Source organism: Barbus barbus, assembly GCF_936440315.1.
Source record: "Barbus barbus genome assembly, chromosome: 24".
In the NCBI taxonomy this organism is placed as follows: domain Eukaryota; kingdom Metazoa; phylum Chordata; class Actinopteri; order Cypriniformes; family Cyprinidae; genus Barbus; species Barbus barbus.
Window position 1 is genome coordinate 4799311 of NC_136752.1, and position 20115 is coordinate 4819425.

Here is a 20115-nt window from a genome sequence, read left to right on the forward strand (position 1 = left end):
TTGAATTGTCTGCCAGTCCGGTTTTGATCAGGGAGTTTGCTTATGGACTTTCTGCCCTCTCAGTTGCCACCGGGTGTGTCTCACTCATATTGGAAAGTGAAGCTGCGGGCTCTTTGATCGCCCCCTGGTGGCTGGCTGCAGTACAGGTCATAAACCCCTCCCTAACCATGTAAACGAATGGGACTTGAGTCATAACAAAAAAATTAATTACACTTCCAATACAATTTTCCGAAATATGATTTTGGTCATTTAAGGTAGTTGTTATCATGCTGATATATGTTCAATTGTTCGTTTTTGTGGTAAGTTTGATTTTAGCTAGTAATTTGATGTTATAAAAATGGGGCGTGTTGTTAAGGTTGATTGGGTCCGCGGGAGTTTGGGCGGTAGTGGAAGGAAGCGGAGACGCGCCGTCCATCTTTTTTTACAGTCTATAGTTGCCACCAAGGAAAATATTGAAGGACTTCCTATGTTCCCTGCCTTGGTCCTTGAGTCTGTACAAGCTCTCTTTTTTGGCGTCTTCTGCTCTGCCGTGGTGGTCCTCTGCTCCAGTCTGGTGGTCTTCTGCTCCGCCTGCTCTGCTTTGGAGACATTCTGCTCCATCCTGGTGGGCTCCTGTTGCATCTGCTATGTGCTGGTGGGCTCCTGTTCCGTCTGGGCCCTTGCTCTGTTGGCCCTGTCCTGGCCTCTGGCTCCGCCCTGGCGCCAAGTATTGTCTGCGTTTATCGCTCTCCTAGTGATAGCACTCTATGGAGCCATTTCCCTATCTTAGTTTCTAGTTCTAGTCTTAGTCTGGTCTAGTTATGTTTCCTGATTTCCTGGTTCCAGATTCTTGCCTACGTATTTTTGGACTACCCTATCGTCTTGCCGATTTGATATTTGAATATTTGATATTTGAACAGGTTTTTTATTTGAAGATTTGATATTTGAAGTACTACAAATGGACATTCAATAATTCACACTCCTTTTTAAGACCACTACTATTAGTCTACAATTTGAATTAAAAAAAAAATTTACTTGTGTAATTTTGTGTAAATTACAATGATTGGTGTCTGTAAACAAGAAACAAAGAAAACAAAGCCAAATCCCAGATATTTTGGTCAATTTCAAAATTCCAACCACACATTTTTTATAGTCTGGACTGGATAGTTCAGTGACAAGATCCTGTTTACAATAATTTGTCTCATACTTGGAGGATTTGTTGTTGGTCTGGAGGCATGGAATGTTAACTGTCTGTTTTGCTCACTCTCATGTGTTGTGAAATTGTTTTTCTTTTGGAACTAGAAAAGGAATTTAGATACTGTCTGCTCTAATTAACAGCAGATGTGGGGATCGCAGAAAAGAGAGAATAGATCATAATGCACAGTAGTAAGTCATTTATTTGTGTGTAAGTCATTTATTTGTGTGTGGGTGTGTGTGTGTGTGTGTGTGTGTGTGTGTGTGTGTAACCACAGTAATGGAATAAAGAACAGACAGTATTGTAGACTGACAGAAGAATGCTTTGATTTGACTGTCAGTGAGTCCATTCATCTGGAGGAGCAAACAGTATTCAAGGTCAAAGGTCAGACCATTAACAAGCAGCTGCTGTCACATACATTGTGCCTACTGTATCACATGAAATGGCCTCATAGAGGCAGGAACTCTGTAGCAGCCCTTGAAATATAATACTGACGCCAGCCTTCCCCTCTGCGATTTCTGACCTACAACCCCACAGCCTGCTTCACCTCTCAGTCAGACAGATATTTAAAACTATGGTGTAGAATGCATTCGCTCTCTTGTAAGTTTATCTAATGAAACACTTTTCAGACTCCTAAGTTTAACTATAATATGCTGCAACTGTAGCAATTAGCTTAAATGAAATTATTTATGTATAATTGTGATTCATTTTAAATATTTCTATCAGCTGTAAGTAAATTGCAACGGGATGTCTAGGGTAGGGGATGTTCGTTCTTTGTACACTTTGTTTACACAATTTAAGTATATAATACTAGTATATATAATATTATTCCATGGTCTGTCTGAATACTCGATTCTGATTGGCTGGCAGGTATGCAGTAAAACCGTTTATACTACGGGGCCGTTGAATGCTTGAATCTGATTGGCTGACGAACGTTCTGAGGTGTGCAATTATTTTCAGGGAAACGCACGGCGAACGTAGTTCCAGGCAGCTTTCTTGACCGCATTACAGTTCCATATCACTTCGCATCGTTGTCAGCGCTGCCCTGACGATTTTATCAGTTAGCCTAGTGTAGCAACTTAAAGGCTACACATGACATTTCTCACTAGCAAGGTAATAACAGCGCTGCATCTTAAAGCAGACTTACAGTTTAGAGACGGTGCTTCAGAACACTGTTGAGGGACACACAGAGGTAGCCTAATTCATACAAGCTCTCTCTCTCTCTCTCTCTCTCTCTCTCTCTCTCTGTTTCTCTTTCTCTGTGTCTCTGTCTCTCTCGCTCTCTTTCTAATAACTTCATTATTAACTGCATTAGTCTGCTATCAACGGCTCAAGCCTCCATTGCCAGCTTTAAAATGACGTTTTGGAACTAGCAAAAGAGTCGTTGGATGAGATGCGGAAGAAATAATCTTACTCACAATAGCGATTTAAGTAGAAAAACCGGACGAATCCCTTGAAATATATAATCTGATCGATGTCTTGAGGTGTGGCAACCGTAGTATAAGCGGAATAATTGACGACGGGCCGTTGAATTATTAGAAAAATAATGCACACCTGAGGTGGTGATGCGGCCACGACGCGAAGCGGAGTCAAAGCTTCCCCATGAGTTTTATTAATAAAATAAAAGATAGATGCCAGATCAAATCGATTTTTTTGAAGTAGTTGTTTGTAGAGAGATGCAGCAGGCAGGTACACACAACACATCATCTCTCTCACTCTCTCTCGATCGATCGATCAATAATTAATTGAATTATTATTATTATTATTATTATTACACACTATATGTAACGGCTCCTGACTGTTTTCTTCTGATTAAAAGAATGACGCTTCAACTGATGTCTTAACGTTTAATATCTTCATAAGCATTATGGCCATCGCCATCTGGCTCGTATTTTCTTCACATAAAGTCATGACATCGTGAAAAACTGAAACAAATAAAATAACATTCAGATACATACAGTGTTTCTGTTTTTACCACAGTTTAACCAGTTGTTTCCTACTGAACCAATATCAATAAACAAAGTACATCATTGCAAATTAACAAATGAAGTCTAAAGAATAAACCACATACCGTGTGCGCTTTCCAATCAGAAATACAGGAGACATTAGAAGATATTTATATAGACATTCCTTTTAACAAACACTCTTAATATCAGATAGCTCTCAGCACACATGCGTTTCTTTGTGGATCTGAATCTAAAAAAGACTAGCTAGATCATGTGACAAATTCAACCAATGGTGCACCTATTTCTCCTGTAGGTGTCACTATTACACAACTTTATAATACAATTTCCAAATGAACATTGATACATTATACCGAATTTGTGAACTAAATACTTTTCCACAAAATAAATTACTGAAACACTTAAAGCAAATACAACCTTTTCTGAGACAGCTACACTGCCACCAAAATTACAAAGATTTGTGTTCTGATCAGAATTAAGTCAATCTGGTAATTTTCCTATAAGCTGTCACTTAGCTTTCAAATACTTTTCAATACCTTTGTGACAAGAATTATTGTAATTTTACGTAATTCTGCTTGACTAATTCTCTTGGATGTAGATGTATCTATTTTACATTATTCCATCTTTGTTTAGGAATTATTCTCAACTATTATCACCAATTTCTGAACTGGACGCTCGAGGAAAGACGTTTGTGTTATGCGTTCACCTTTCTTTCCCAAATTACTTTGACCCATTTGGAGTTTAACCTTTCGGACTAAACCATCATCATCTGCACTTGTCTCAACGACTCTAGCAAGTTTCCATTCATTCCTGGGAATATTGTCCTCCTTGACAATTACTACATCTCCAACATGAACATTTCTTCTAGGCGTGTGCCACTGTTGTCTGAGGCTTACGTTGACCAAATATTCTTTGCGCCATCTGCTCCAAAATTGTTCTGACAAATACTGCACTCTCCTCCATCTTTTCCTAGCGTACAGATCTTCACGGACAAATTTGCCAGGAGGAGGAAGAGGTACTGAGGTCTTCATCGTGAGCAGATGATTGGGCGTCAAAGGCTCAACACTCTTTGGATCATTTATTGTGTTGGTGGTGAGTGGTCGACTATTTACAACTGACATTGCCTCATAGAAAAATGTTCTTAATGAAGCGTCATCCAGTCTTCCTTTGGCTTGTGCCAGAACAGCATTCAGCACACTCCTAATTGTCCTTATTTGGCGTTCCCACACACCTCCCATGTGGCTTGCCTCAGGAACATTCATAAGGAAGTCACATTGGTTACTTGCAAGATAGGTAGAGATCCTCTCTTGGTCCAGATCCTTCAAACCTTTCTCCAACTCATTCTTTGCCCCCACAAAATTAGTTCCCTGGTCCGATCTGATCTGTCGCACTGCTCCTCTGATTGCTATGAAACATCTTAAAGCATTCAGAAATGTATCGGTAGTAAGGTCCTCTAACATTTCTATATGTACAGCTCGGGAGCTTAAGCACGTAAACAACAGACCATACCTTTTGAATTCCTTGCGACCTTGTTTCGTATAGAAGGGACCGAAACAGTCTATTCCTGAGTACGAGAATGGGGGTGAAGGTTCTACTCTGTCAGCTGGAAGATCAGCCATGCGTTGTTCTTCAGCTGGTCTGCGCAGCTTTCTGCAGGTAACGCAATTGTTGATGTACTTGGCCACTACCTTGCTTGCACCCAAAATCCAGTATCCACTGGCTCTGAGTTTATTCAGTGTTTGACCTCGACCTTGATGTTGAGTTTTCTTGTGACAATGGTCAAGTATTAGTTGTGTGACAACACCTTCCTTAGGAAGAATTATTGGATGTTTCAACTCAAATGCTGCATTAGACTTTCTTAACCGTCCTCCAACCCTGAGCAATTCATCCTGGTTGATAGGATCAAGTTGGTATAACTTGTTATTCTTTGGCAGCCTAGCCGGGGTTTGACTGAGCCATTTGAATTCTTCTTCGAAGGCTTCTCTTTGTGCAGCCTTGATGAGCACATGAGCTGCCTTTTCTCTCTCTTCTACACTGATAAGCATTGACCTGTCTCTGCTCACCAATCTTTTGATCCTAGCGATGGTATTAAGAGCTGTATTCCAATCTGAGAATCTTGACAGTCTTTCCAGAAAACTGTTCTTTACACAGGCATCTGTTCTTAGGACCTTTACTTCAGGGTCACCTACAAGAAGCTTTGGAGATTTTTCATCAGCGATAATCTCTCGTTCCCATAAAAACTTAGGACCCTCCAGCCAATTTGAGTCCATCAGATCTGCCACCTTGAGACCCCTAGATGCACAGTCTGCAGGATTCTGACTGGTTTCCACGTACAACCATTGTCTCGGATCCGTAGAGTTTCTTATCTTCTGGACCCGATTGGCTACGAAGACATGAAAGCGACGAGCCTCATTCTTGATATACCCTAGCACTACTTGGGAATCGGTCCAGAAGAATTCCTGATTTACTTTCAAATCAAGCTCTTCTCTAAGAGTATGACTTACTGCAGCAGAAACTGTAGCTGCTGTCAGTTCAAGGCGGGGTATGCTGAAAACCTTCAAAGGGGTCACTCTAGCCTTACCCATAACTAGCGCACAGTGCACTTTTTCATCAGCAACAATCCTGATATATGAACACTGCCCGTAACCCTCACTGCTGGCATCTGAAAAATGATGAAGCTCTATTTTCTGGATTTTGCCCATATTTTCAGGAATGAAGCATCTTGGTATTTTAATCCTTTGGATATTTTTCAAGTCATGGAGCCATGTGTCCCACTTTGGCTTCAAATCAGACGGAAGAGGTTCATCCCATCCTACTCCTCGTTTGCACATCTCTTGGAGCACTTTTTTCCCAGTCAAGATATAAGGAGCGAGAAAACCTAATGGGTCATATATACTCGCGACCACAGATAGAATTCCTCGGCGAGTGGCTGGTCTTTCAGTGAGGTCAACTTTGAATGAGAATGCATCAGTTTCTACGTTCCACTTTACTCCCAGAACACTCTGCATTGGAAGGTCATTGTAGTTCAGATCTACATCCTTCCCTAGACTGGCACATTCACTCTCAGGAATTGCACTCAAGACTTCTCTGCTGTTGGACACAAACTTGTGTAAACGCAGTTTTCCTTTTGCCAAGACCTCTTGTGCTTCGTTAACCAACTTCTTGGCCTTCTCATTTGAATCAATGCTGACAAGTCCGTCATCCACATAGAAATTTTTCAGAATGAAGCTCGCTGCCAGTGGGTAGTCCTTTCCATATTTGTGGGCAAGATATTTCATGCCATAGTTGGCACAACCTGGAGAGGATGCTGCTCCAAAAATATGCACTCGCATGCGATATTCCTTTGGTTCCTTTTCGGTGTCCCCATTTTCCCACCATAGGAATCTCAAGTAATCACGATCCTCTGGACTAACGTGAAAACGGTGGAACATCTTCTCTACATCGCAAACAATTGCAATTTGTTGCTCACGAAATCTACACAACACTCCAGTCAGAGCATTCATTAAGTCTGGTCCAGTGAGTAAGTGGTTATTTAGAGACGTGCCTTCAAATTTGGCTGAGCAGTCAAATACCACTCTTATTTTTTCAGGCTTCCTGGGATGGTACACCCCATGGTGTGGAATGTACCATGTATTGCCTTCTTTTGATGTGGCTTCTGCTTCTTCGACATCACCATCTCTAAAAGCACTGTCCATAAACCTTACGTAGTCCTCTTTGTACTTGGAATTTTTCTCAAACTTTCTTTTCAAGTGCTTCAAACGAACCATGGCTAGTTGCTTATTGTTCGTTAACTGAGGACGTTCTCTAAAAGGTAGATGCATTTCAACATGACCTTCTTTGTTGTGTTGGGTACTTTCATTTAATTGTTGAAGAAACTGAATGTCCTCTTGGGATATTGCCTTGTCCTTACCTTCTGTATCTCGAAAGTCTGCTTCCAATGTTCTGATTACTGATGCGGGTGTGACAGCTGGGAGTTCCTTTAAAGAAATGCGATGACAGAATCCTGATACATTCCTAGAGCAAATGTTGGGTGTTATGGATCCCACTACACTCCAGCCTAAGTCCGTTTTGACTGCGTATGGTTCGTGATTCTTCCCTGATATCACTTGAGTTGGCTTTAAAGCTCTCGGACAATCATAGCCAATTAGAAGCCCTACAGGACAATCTAATAAATCTGGCATCTTATCAGCAACACTGACTAAGTGGGACCATCTCTGAGCCTTCTTGCGAGTAGGAATGCTGTCTTGTTCCAAGGGAATGTACTCTCGAGTATATGCATGTGGTAACTCAATGTGATCTTGCAAACTGTAACCCCTTACTCGTAGTCCAGCTGCTCTGTGACAATTCTCAATTGAAGCTCTGTTAGTCATTGTAGACAGCTTTAATTTCACAGGTTCTGTGTTTGCTTGAATTTTGTCACAGATGTCCTGATCAATAAATGTATTACTGCTCTGTGTATCCAGTAATGCATAGACTAGAGTTTCTGGGCTATCCTTTGTCGTACAAGAGAGCCATACTGGCACTATCATTGAGGTGCGAGTACAGTTGTCCATTCCCACACTGCACAAACTAGTGGAAGCTCTTTTATCAAGTAAAGCTTCTGAATTTCCTCCCTGAGATCGTTCTTCGTGAAGTGGAGAGGGGTGACTCTGTCTGCAGATGTTACAAGTAGCTCTCTTTCTACAGTTTTTGGAGATATGACCAACTCTGAGGCAACCAAAACACATCTTGTTGTTGATGATGAACCCTTTCTTTTCTTCAAGAGGCATTGCTGCAAACCTTTCACATTTGTATATAAAGTGATTTTGCTGACAACAGACACATTCTATTTGTTTCTTATCCTGAGTGACCGAAGGGCTGGATAGAGAGCCTTTCTCCTTTTCCCACGCACTCACACTCTTTGCAATGGGTTTAACATTTTGTGCCAGAGCACTGGCTTTGAAACGTTTCTGCTCTTTCCCAGGTTTTTCCTCTGCCTGTTTCAAAGCATGTAGAGAGGAAACAGGATTACATGCAATACGGGCCTCCTCTGCAACAAAGCCTGAAAACTCAGTGAAACTTGGATATGGCTTCCCTTCTTCTAAAACTTTAGTAACATACCTATTCCAACGAGTTGTTATCCAATCAGGAAGCTTCTGCAGCAATTTCTGGTTTTCTTCACAATCATCCAAAACTCCTAGACCTTGTATATGAGGCATTGCATTTTTGCAGGATATTAGAAAATCACCAAACTCTCTTAACTTCAGTGACTCTCTGGGTCCAATTTTTTGCCAATTACTCAGCTTTGCCCTAAATGCTCTTTGGATTAAAAAAGGGTGTCCATAGCGCTTGTTCAGGGCATCCCAAGCTTGTGTGTATGCCTCCTCATCACTCCGATAAAAGGTTCCCTCTAGTACACTAAGTGCATCTCCACTTATGTACCTTTTCAGATAGAACAATCTATGTGCTGGAGTTGTGCAATTGGTTTCAATCAAAGCTTTAAAGCAAGTGCGCCATTCAATAAACTTGAGTGGATCACCTGTAAATGTGAATGGTTCTGGAGCTGGAAGTTTAGTCATTGCCAGGGATTCCTTGAGTGCCTTTACTAACAAGACCTCATTTACTTGCGTCTCTAGCTTCCTTTCCGAGCAAGGTTGAGCTAAGGAATTTTCAGAAACCTTGCAGCATGAAGAGTTGATGTGCTGCAGTGGATGCTGACACGGAGGCAAACTGTTTCTCTCTTTAGTATCTCCTATTTCAGCATTAAATTTTGATTCCTCTTCTGCATACACAATGTATTCAGCTTCCATAACTTCAAGATCCCTTTGATCCTCCAGCATCTTTAGCTTCTCTTGTTGGGCTAGCACCTCTTTTCTTTGAGCTAAGATGTCCTTTTCTCTATTTAGTTCAGCACGTTTGGCAGCTAGGCGTGCCGCTGCTTCTGCCCTTTTTACTGACATATGACTGCTCTGCTGACTATCTCTTTCAGCTCGTGACACAGTTGATCCATAAATTGACTTAGCGTCATCTCTTTGCAATAATTGGAACAGTGATTCTTTTACGGCTTTCACATCAAACTCCTTAGTGCCAACTTCTGTGCAGCGTCCCTTCAGTAGTGCAGTTATTTCACTAGTAACTGAAGTGCAGCTGTCCATTCTCCCTCTTACATCTTGAGATGGAACGTTCAGCGAACGAATACTCTCATATATTTGTTTTAACTCTGCTTCCCGTTTTTCAGCAGTCACGATCATATCATCTAACTCAGTTTTAGAGCACTCTTCCTTCAGTTTAGATCTGATAAACTGAGCTTCAGCTTTGAAGTTTACGTAAGTGAACATGAACTTCCGTTCTCTTTTTACGATCTCCTCACGTCTCAACTCCAGCATTTTTTCTGTTGGACGCCTTTCTCTTTCTGATCGCCTAACTTCTTGCTCAACTTGTGATGATTCTTGGAGTCTTGTCTTATGAACGTCCAGATCCGCATTAATTTCAGCTAACCGTCTTTCATAGTTTAGCCTCTCTGAGACATCAATTTCAGCTTCTAATTGCCCCTCTAATTGTGCCTTTTCATCTTCAAGAGCTTGAATTACTTGATCTAAGATATTGTCTGATCTATTTTGATCCATGTTGGTAACTTACTTTAAATCACACGATTTTCAACTTTAATCACTAATAGCAAGCTGTAAGTACCACCTAAAAATGGCAATTTACACACCTTTATCAACTCAAAACAAATTATCAAATGCAAATATTTGTTTCAATCATTTGCACACACAGTAACATCAACCTAGAAATGAGATTTCAAGCTGAAAAGATATAGTCTGACCTGTGAATCCAAAGGTAGCAATCGAATTGTCCAATCTTTGCAACGTTGCCCTCTTGTGACTATCCGTCGTCACTGCAGCAAAATCTTCTTGCTTTGCTCTTATTACTAATCCGCACAACACGAAATACAGTCACGCGAAATGAAGCCTGTCCGAATGCAGCGAAGTCGAGTTGCTTCCTTGAATGGCGACGTCTTCTCTTCCACCAATGGCTGCTGATTTCCACCAAGGTTGACTGGATGTTCTTTACATCGAGGGCTAGCAACGATCTTTCCCTTTTCTCGATTAATTCTGGCACTCTTCCAGGGGTGTAAATACACGTTTTTCACTGTAACGGCTCCTGACTGTTTTCTTCTGATTAAAAGAATGACGCTTCAACTGATGTCTTAACGTTTAATATCTTCATAAGCATTATGGCCATCGCCATCTGGCTCGTATTTTCTTCACATAAAGTCATGACATCGTGAAAAACTGAAACAAATAAAATAACATTCAGATACATACAGTGTTTCTGTTTTTACCACAGTTTAACCAGTTGTTTCCTACTGAACCAATATCAATAAACAAAGTACATCATTGCAAATTAACAAATGAAGTCTAAAGAATAAACCACATACCGTGTGCGCTTTCCAATCAGAAATACAGGAGACATTAGAAGATATTTATATAGACATTCCTTTTAACAAACACTCTTAATATCAGATAGCTCTCAGCACACATGCGTTTCTTTGTGGATCTGAATCTAAAAAAGACTAGCTAGATCATGTGACAAATTCAACCAATGGTGCACCTATTTCTCCTGTAGGTGTCACTATTACACAACTTTATAATACAATTTCCAAATGAACATTGATACATTATACCGAATTTGTGAACTAAATACTTTTCCACAAAATAAATTACTGAAACACTTAAAGCAAATACAACCTTTTCTGAGACAGCTACACTATAATTCATGCTATAGTTCATAATACACGCTATAATTCATTCAAATAAATGTGGTCTTAGGAATAGGTAAATGTACTTAAGAAGATTGTGGGTGGTTTTCAAAATTGTTTGACCATGAGAGAAAAGAGTCAAGACACCATTACACTCGCATTACAATCACTTAAATGAGAGGCTTGGAGGTTTTTACAAGCCACCAACTTTTGAGAGAGATCTCAGATTGCCCAGTTAAAAGCAGCCATGTGGCAATAAACCGAATGCAGTTCGAGCTGCATTCGGTGCAGCTGGAGCTGGAGGCCGTGGAGAAACAGATCCGCGACCTGCTGGAGAAAAAGGCCCAGCTGAAGGAACGGAGAGCTGCGCTGGAAACATCCCGGGCTGACGCTCACAAGTCCGGGGTAAATATACAGCACGCTGCTAACACTCCCACCACCTCTACTCCGTGTGTTTCTCTGCACAGACCCTGTGCACCCAGGACTCGATCTTCCCAGATGTCCTTCACTCCGGCGCCGGGACACCACGGACCCTGGGTGCTGCAGCAGCGGAGGACGCGAGCCAGGCCTCGGGTGACGACTTCTCCCCCCCCTGTCTTCGAGATCTCCACAAGGAACAAATTCGCCCCCCTCCGCGAGACAGAACGCGACGTTGTGATTGTTGGAGACTCCATTGTCCGGCACGTCCGTGCTACGCTAGCTGAAGGTAAAGTACACGCTTCTAACATCCCCACCACCTCTACTCCGTGTGTTTCTTTGCACAGACCCTGTGCACCCAGAACGCGATCTTCCCAGATGTCCTTCATCTCCACCCGGAACCGCTTCGCCCCCCTCCGCGAGACGGAACGCGATGCTGTGGTCGTGGGAAGCTCCATCGTCCGGCACGTCCGTGCTACGTCAGCTGAAGGTAAAGTGCACACTCACTGTTTCCCCGGTGCACGTGTTCTCGATGTTTCTGCGCAGATACCTGCGATCCTGAAGGGCAACGAGAACATCGGTGCTGTCGTGCTGCACGCGGGGGCCAACGACATCAAGCTGCGGCAGACGGAGACACTGAAGAGGGACTACAGGAGCCTGATCGAGACTGTACGCAGCACATCGCCCGCGGCGACGATCATCGTGTCAGGACCGCTTCCCACGTATCGACAAGGAAACGAAAGGTTCAGTAGACTGTTTGCTTTAAACGAATGGTTATCGTCATGGTGTAAAGAACAGAAACTGATCTTTGTTAATAATTGGAATCTTTTCTGGGAGCGTCCTAGGCTTTTCCGTGCTGATGGCCTGCACCCCAGCAGAGTCGGAGCAGAACTCCTGTCGGACAACATCTCCAGGACGCTACGCTCCATCTGACTAGTAAGCCAATTCTCAAATAACTGCTATGACGACTTTTGTTCTACCCACTTAAAAAATAGAAGTAATTGCGTTGTCCAATCTATACAGACTGTGTCTGTTCCCCGAATAGCGAGATCAAAATATAAATTCAATGCAGGATCTAGAAAATATCTGACCGTGATTAAACCAGAAAAACGCAAAATAAATGAACAAAAACAATTTTTAAAACTTGGGCTCTTAAACATTAGATCACTCGCACCCAAAGCAGTTATTGTAAATGAAATGATCACAGATAATCATTTTGATGTACTCTGCCTGACTGAAACCTGGCTTAAACCAAATGAATATTTTGGCCTAAATGAGTCTACTCCACCAAGCTACTGTTATAAACATGAGCCCCGTCAGACTGGTCGTGGCGGCGGTGTTGCAACAATATATAGTGATATTCTCAATGTTACTCAGAAAACAGGATACAGGAGGTTTAACTCATTCGAAATACTTCTGCTTAATGTTACACTGTTAGATATGCAAAAGAAATCTCTCCTATCTCTTGCTCTGGCTACTGTGTATAGACCGCCAGGGCCATATACAGATTTCCTAAAAGAATTTGCAGATTTCCTCTCAGATCTATTAGTTAATGTTGATAAACTGCTAATTGTCGGAGATTTTAACATTCACGTTGATAATACAAATGATGCGTTAGGACTTGCGTTTACTGACCTAATAAACTCTTTTGGAGTCAAGCAAAACGTCACCGGGCCCACTCATCGTTTTAATCATACGTTAGATCTAATTATATCGCATGGACTTGATCTTGCTGATATAGATATCGTACCTCAAAGTGATGATGTTACTGATCATTTCCTTGTATCGTGCATGCTGCGTATTACTGATATTAATTATATGGCTCCGCGTTATCGTCTGGGCAGAACTATTGTTCCAGCCACCAAAGACTGATTCACAAATAACCTGCCTGATTTATCTCAACTGCTCTGTGTACCCATAAATACGCATGAACTAGACGAAATGACTAGCAACATGGGCACTATCTTTTCTAATACATTAGAAGCTGTTGCCCCCCTCAAATTGAAAAAGGTTAGAGAAAAACGTACTGCGCCATGGTACAACAGTTATACCCATTCTCTCAAGAAAGAAACTCGTATTCTTGAGCGCAAATGGAGAAAAACTAAATTAGAAGTTTTTAGAATTGCGTGGAAAAACAGTATGTCCAGCTATAGGCAGGCTCTAAAAGCTGCCAGGGCAGAGCATATCTGCAAACTCATAGATAATAACCAAAACAATCCAAGGTTCTTATTTAGCACAGTGGCTAGACTAACAAATAAACAGACACCACCCGATCTAAATATTCCCCCACAGTTTAATAGTAATGATTTTATGAATTTCTTTTCTGATAAAATAGATAACATCAGAAATACAATATCAAATGTAGATTCTACTGCGTCTAGTATTTCAGCTTCATTCATCGCACCCAAAGAAAAACTGCCGTGCTTTACAACTATAAGACAGGAAGAGCTAAATAAACTTATCAGTGCATCTAAACCAACAACGTGTTTATTAGATCCTGTACCTACTAAATTATTGAAAGAGTTGTTACCCGTAGCAGAAAAACCGCTTCTCAATATTATTAACTCATCGTTATATTTAGGTCACGTCCCAAAACCATTCAAGGTGGCGGTTATTAAGCCTCTTATTAAGAAACCACAACTAGATTCAAATGAACTGGCAAATTACAGACCCATTTCAAATCTTCCGTTTATGTCTAAAATTTTAGAAAAAGTTGTGTCTACTCAATTATGCTCCTTTTTGCAAAAAATGATCTCTATGAAGAATTTCAGTCAGGTTTCAGGCCTCACCATAGTACAGAAACTGCACTTGTTAAAATTACGAATGACTTACTACTTGCTTCAGATCAAGGCTGCACCTCATTGCTAGTATTACTTGATCTTAGTGCTGCGTTTGACACTATAGACCATAATATACTCATAGATCGATTACAAAACTATATTGGTATTCAAGGACAGGCTTTAAGATGGTTTAGATCCTACCTGTCCGATCGCTACCACTTTGTTCATTTAAATGGGGAGTCATCTCAATTATCACCAGTAAAGTATGGAGTACCACAAGGATCTGTCCTAGGTCCTCTGCTATTTTCAATTTACATGTTGCCCCTTGGAAATATTATTAGAAAACACGGGATAAGTTTTCATTGCTATGCTGATGATACTCAATTATATATCTCAACAAGACCAGATGAAACTTCTAAACTATCTAAGCTAATAGATTGTGTAAAAAGTGTAAAAGATTGGATGACCAATAATTTCCTCCTACTAAATTCAGATAAGACAGAGATATTGCTTATTGGACCAAAAAACAGTACACAGAATCTCGTGGATTATAATTTGCAACTAGACGGATGTACTGTTACGTCCTCTAAAGTAAAAAATCTGGGTGTTATTTTAGACAGCAACTTGTCCTTTGAAAATCATATTTCCTATGTTACAAAAACAGCATTCTTCCATCTCAGGAACATTGCTAAGCTTCGAAGCATGCTACCTGTTTCTGATGCAGAAAAGCTAGTTCATGCATCCATGACCTCTAGACTGGACTATTGTAATGCACTGCTAGGTGGTTGTCCTGCATCTTCAATAAACAAGCTACAGATAGTCCAAAATGCAGCGGCTAGAGTTCTTACCAGATCAAGAAAATATGATCATATTACTCCAATTTTACAGTCTCTGCACTGGCTACCTATTAAGTTCCGTATCATTTACAAATTATTATTACTTGCCTATAAGGCCCTAAATGGTTTAGCACCTGCGTACCTAACTTGTCTTCTACCACGCTATAATCCAACCCGCTCCCTAAGGTCGCAAAACTCTGGACTTTTGGTAGTACCTATGATAGCAAAGTGCACTAAAGCAGGTAGAGCTTTTTCACATTTGGCTCCCAAACTCTGGAATAGCCTTCCTGATAACATTCGGGGTTCAGACACACTCTCTCTGTTTAAATCTAGATTAAAGACACATCTCTTTAGCCAAGCATACACATAATGCATTTTATAATCTTGTACTGCAGTTATCCGATCAAATGTACATTATTATTATTCTTTAGCTTGGGTTGAACAATTTAATTTATTTTTGCTTAGATGGAACAGCAGCTACGCTAATCATGTCTCTGCTTGTCTCTACGTTTCTGCCGGTAGGAATTACAGAACTTCAGTCTGGATCCAACCATTACATGATCTGAGATGACCGAACACCTGAGATGGAGGATCAGCGCCGGGAGATGACGTATGTGTCCCTGATCGTAGGCAGAGGCCAGACACCTGGATGAACGCCAGAGACAGATCCCCATTGAGGACCCCGCCACTTAGACAGCCATCGGAAAAGACCACTGGAACCAGCTAAGCCCATTCAATCTGACTTGCTGCAGTTTGGAACTGAACTGCTGGTTTGTTTGGCCAGAGGAGAATTGGCCCCCCGACTGAGCCTGGTTTCTCCCAAGGTTTTTTCTCCATTCTGTCACCGAGATGGAGTTTTGGTTCCTTGCCGCTGTCACCTCTGGCTTGCTTAGTTGGGGACGCTTCATTTCCAGCGATATCGCCGACCTTATTGCAAAGACACTATTTAAACTTATTGACACATTATTTTCCTTTTTTGATATTGTGCAGTGCTTTGACACAATTTGCATTGTAAAAAGCGCTATATAAATAAAGGTGACTTGACTTGACTAATCAACACGCATCACTCGCTGGCACACACACACACACACACACACACACACACGAGAGAGAGGTCGGAGATTGTAGATTGCGCTGCACACACACATAAACTCATTGTCAAAGCTTCCCCATGAGTTTTATTAATAAAATAAAAGATAGATGCCAGATCGCTACATTATATTTTCATTATATTTTCGATAAAATCGCTTTTTTTGAAGTAGTTGTTTGTAGAGAGATGCAGCAGGCAGGTACACACAACACATCATCTCTCTCACTCTCTCTCTCTCGATCGATCAATAATTAATTGAATTATTATTATTATTATTATTATTATTATTACACACTATAATTCATGCTATAGTTCATAATACACGCTATAATTCATTCAAATAAATGTGGTCTTAGGAATAGGTAAATGTACTTCAGAAGATTGTGGGTGGTTTTCAAAATTGTTTGACCATGAGAGAAAAGAGTCAAGACACCATTACACTCGCATTACAATCACTTAAATGAGAGGCTTGGAGGTTTTTACAAGCCACCAACTTTTGAGAGAGATCTCAGATTGCCCAGTTAAAAGCAGCCATGTGGCAATAAACCACATCAATCTGTGATGTGCTTCCACCGATTTTAAGAAAAAACACTGAATATTAAGATGGATAAGGCATAATGAGAAGAAATACAAGGGGGAAAACATCAGAATCAGTCCAATCTCAGCCCTACCCTTTCAGGGAAATGTGCATCTTACAAAAACAAGGGGTCATTGGATGCAAAATTCACTTTACAAGTTGTTTAAACATAAATGTGTGTTGGAAGTGTGTGTACACATCCATCTTATAATGATAAAAATCCACCCAGTATTTTTTTTTTAAATCCCTATTTTAAAATCCCCTTTCTCAAATCAGGCTGTTCTGAGGTTCTGTAAACAGTCTGTCCGCCTTCGGTGCAGGGGAAGACTAGATGTCTCAGATTAAGCGACTGAAGTGTTTAGTTGTTGGATGTAATAATGAATATAGCAGTCGTCATTTACTCCTGACATCTGAGCCACTGAAGACGCAGAGGATTAACATTACTTTCACTTTGAAGCGAATGCGCTGATCCCCGATCTACATTAATGCATCTATGTTCACCCGAATCATTCGTGATCCAGCGTTATCTACAGAAGAAGTGAGTATAAGGGTTTTTTTATTAATCTTTGCAAATCGCCTTTCCTAATAATGTGCTAGTTAGCCAGTTTTGCGGCTGAAGTTCAGTATGCTCCATAGGTATATATACCTAGATGTCTCATTATGGACTGTTTCTATGGGCCGCGAAACGTAAGTCATCCACCATTTTTGGAACGATCTAAGAATCTTTGAGCGCATTGACTGTGTGCGTCTACAACAGCAAGTTATACGCGTGTATATCTTTGAATATTCATTGATTATTATGGTGAATGCTAGATGGCTGACGCATCAACGTATCTGGAGTGGTCGAATAGGGAATCTACACATATCTATGGTCTGCTCATCACTCCACATAAGAGAGGGGGGTGTCAGCAGAGCTCACTAACATTTAAAGCAACATGGACAAGATCAACGTGCTGAAAACAGAGCTGATTTTCACAGGGTAAAGAGGGTGTTTTTTACACTACCATTGAGAAATTTTTATCAAAGTATGTTTTCATTAAGACCCTAAAGAATCATATCAGCTTGTGTATTGGGCATCCGATGACCCCTTTAAACAAACACTATCAAAAGTGTGTCCCAATTTACTTTGTTATACTAAAACTATGTACTCTTTTTGTGAAAAATACATACTTTTGAGTGTGTAGCAGAGAAGTAAGCTTTAGGACACACTATAATGTCATAAAATTAAGTCTGGAAACCAATTAAATCTGTTGCATAGTTGCATGCATTCTGTCACGGTAAAACACCTGTAAATCTTCCTGTTTTGTTTTATAAAATATGCCACTGTATTATTCTTGCCTGCACCAACTTGTGACACCTGTCGCTGTTAACTTCCTCATACACACTCCACATTTTAGTTAATTAAATTACTTACACTTTTTTTTTTCAAAATGATGCATTTAATAGGTTATGTCCAGTTATATACCCAAAGTAAAACCCAGATAACATCAAATAAATATGTTTCATCAGGTTAGATATTTTGGTAACACTTTAGTATAGGGAACAATTCTCACTATTAACTAGTTGCTCATTAACATGCCTATTAATCACAAGCTGTTTATTAGTGCTTGTAAAGCACATATTCTGCATGACTATATACATCTCTAACCCAATTCCTAAACTGAACAACTACCTCACTAACCTTTAACAGGCAGCAAATTAGAAGTTTATTGAGGCAAAAGTTGTATTTAATGGTTTGTTAATAATGAGAATTGTACTTTAAAATAAAATGTGATTGATATTTTATATAATTACTCAAGCCCCTTTCAGGGCATCCATTTAACCATCAGTCTCACACTCATCCACAACGTTTGTCGCTCATTCAATTCATGTTTGTTGTCTTAAAGTTAAATTAGTTGAGTGTGCATGGATCCACACTTCAAAAATATACCAGTAACAGTAAATTTTCAGGGGACTTTCGGCATACTCTTCTCAACATATGCTTTGAGAAATGCTTATTCTAATCTCACATACTATTAGAAAGTATGCACACTGGGATGCAGAGTGGTACTCAATTGAGTAAAGAAAACATATAATCACCTTCTGACACACTGAGAACATTTCAGATGGTTGGGGTGCCCCCTGGAGGTACAAATTACTTTTTGTAAGTCACAGTACATGGGTATGGGTATGGGTAATGAGGGCCTGCGATTTTTCTCAGTTCTTGGGACAAATGTAGTTAAGGTTCTGTTTTTAGGGTTTGAATGGTAACTGCCAAGTTTTTTTCTCTTTATCTCTCTCTTCCTTCTTACCTGCTTGCCCCTCATTACAAACGGTTTTATTCTTTGCAAATTAACATTACATACTTAGAATTAGCCTACTTGTGTATGGTGACATAATAGAGTATATTGACAAATTAATGTGTGATATATATAGATGAAAAAGGAGAGTCTGGATGTGAAATGTGAAAGGTACGAATGGACCAATCTTCACTCACCTAAAAAAAAACTTTAAAAAAACTGATCATTCAAGAGTCTGAAGACCTGGATTGGTCAGGTTTTCCGATTTGCACTACAGTGGATTTTTTTGGGGAAAGACAGGTCAGATGACAGTAAACCCAAAAGCAATTAATTACATTTAAAAATATTATTTGCGCTACGGGTGTCCCGAGTTCGAATCCAGGCTTGAGGACCTTTCCCGATCCCACCTCTTCTCTCTCTCCCACTTCACTCTGTCTCACCTACACTGTCCTATAACAATAAAGGCCAAAAAAAAAAATGCCAAAAATAAATCTTTAAAAATATTATTTCAACTTATGTACTTCCACCTGTCCAGGAGATATATCATAGCAGCTTATTTGAATGATTTGAACATTTACTCAGTTAACAACACCAAAAAGAACGTTTAGAAGAGCCAATTGACCAGTAAGATATTTTTTAATTTATTAATGTAAAGCAAAATGGCAAAACCCTGACATTGATGGTTACCGTGTAGAGATTTATAAAGCTCCAAAATTACTTTGATATAAATATCAATTGTCACTCTAGTTCTTCAAATGCTATGTTTGTCAGATGATATATAATGTTTAGCTTAATGATCAAAGCTCTGTATTTTTTATTGTGGGCGGGCAAGCCTAAGTTGCTTCAGTCCATTAAACGCTCACCTTAAAATGTGACTAACAATATGAAAGTTATTGGACATTTTCAGAATGATACTAAAAGGCATTACTAAAAACATTTTTAAGAAATTATGAACTATCTGTCAGATGAAAGAATGTATGAGATTGTGTGCAACAGATATTTCAGCAAAGTTTTGTTCATGCTGATTTTACAGAGGACTTAGAAATGTATCAATAACAATGTTTTATAGGGTTAATGTCATCATATTTTCATTTCATGCAATTTACCTAAATACTCAACTTTGTGTTAGTCACTCACAATATTTTTGTTCCACCCAAGAAACTTTGTGTTTGTTAACAAAGAATGTAAATATTTCATACGCAAATGCAAAGTTACTCAGGGGAAAACAAAACTTGTGTATTCTTTTCCATCACCCTG

The 20115-nt window shown here is 40.0% G+C and overlaps 1 protein-coding gene across 2 annotated transcripts in view; it reads left to right on the forward strand.

The window, feature by feature from the left end:
* LOC306843385 (uncharacterized protein) overlaps positions 1–15967 on the forward strand; it is a 53114-nt gene extending 37147 nt beyond the window's left edge. For both annotated transcript variants that reach the window (XM_079374850.1, XM_079374849.1), the window contains 2 exons: positions 11347–12232; positions 15435–15967. In XM_079374850.1, coding sequence (XP_079230976.1) covers positions 11378–12229 — 852 coding nt within the window. In that variant the 5' untranslated portion in view covers positions 11347–11377 and the 3' untranslated portion in view covers positions 12230–12232; positions 15435–15967. The remainder of the gene's footprint in view (positions 1–11346; positions 12233–15434) is intronic.
* The last annotated feature ends 4148 nt before the right edge of the window (positions 15968–20115 follow it).